Source organism: Trachymyrmex cornetzi, unplaced genomic scaffold, assembly GCF_001594075.2.
Source record: "Trachymyrmex cornetzi isolate Tcor2-1 unplaced genomic scaffold, Tcor1.1 scaffold492, whole genome shotgun sequence".
Lineage (NCBI taxonomy): Eukaryota > Metazoa > Arthropoda > Insecta > Hymenoptera > Formicidae > Trachymyrmex > Trachymyrmex cornetzi.
Window position 1 is genome coordinate 11,008 of NW_017299751.1, and position 460 is coordinate 11,467.

Here is a 460-nt window from a genome sequence, read left to right on the forward strand (position 1 = left end):
CATGAGTTGTCAGAAAGTGCCATTTCGAATCGTTTGACTATTGCGACTTTTTTGCTTACCAGGTAAAGAAAAGAGTTTTTTGTGGCGCATCGCGACTGGCGATGAAAAATGGATTTATTTTGATAATTACAAGCGGAAAAAATCATGGGTGGATCCCGGCCTACCATCTGCTTCAACGCCGAAGAGGAATGTTCACGGACATAAGACCTTGCTGTGCGTTTGGTGGGACCGGGAAGGTGTGCTGTATTATGAACTCTTGTGTCAAAATGACACCGTTACAGCTGATCGCTACAAACAGTAATTACTTATACCGATTAAATGACGAATTGATGCAAAAAAGATCATTCGTAGCCAACAATTGACGCAAAGTCATTTTGTTGCATGATAACACTCGACGGCATGTCGCGAAAAGCGTGAAGCAGGCACTTCTAGAGCTTGAATGGGAAGTTCTCCCGCATCC

At 43.5% G+C, this 460-nt stretch overlaps 1 protein-coding gene across 1 annotated transcript in view; it reads left to right on the plus strand.

The window, feature by feature from the left end:
- The first annotated feature begins 266 nt into the window (after window positions 1–266).
- LOC108765481 (putative nuclease HARBI1) overlaps window positions 267–460 on the plus strand; it is a 2,922-nt gene continuing 2,728 nt past the window's right edge. The window contains exon 1 of the mRNA XM_018514236.1: window positions 267–297. Coding sequence (XP_018369738.1) covers window positions 267–297 — 31 coding nt within the window. The remainder of the gene's footprint in view (window positions 298–460) is intronic.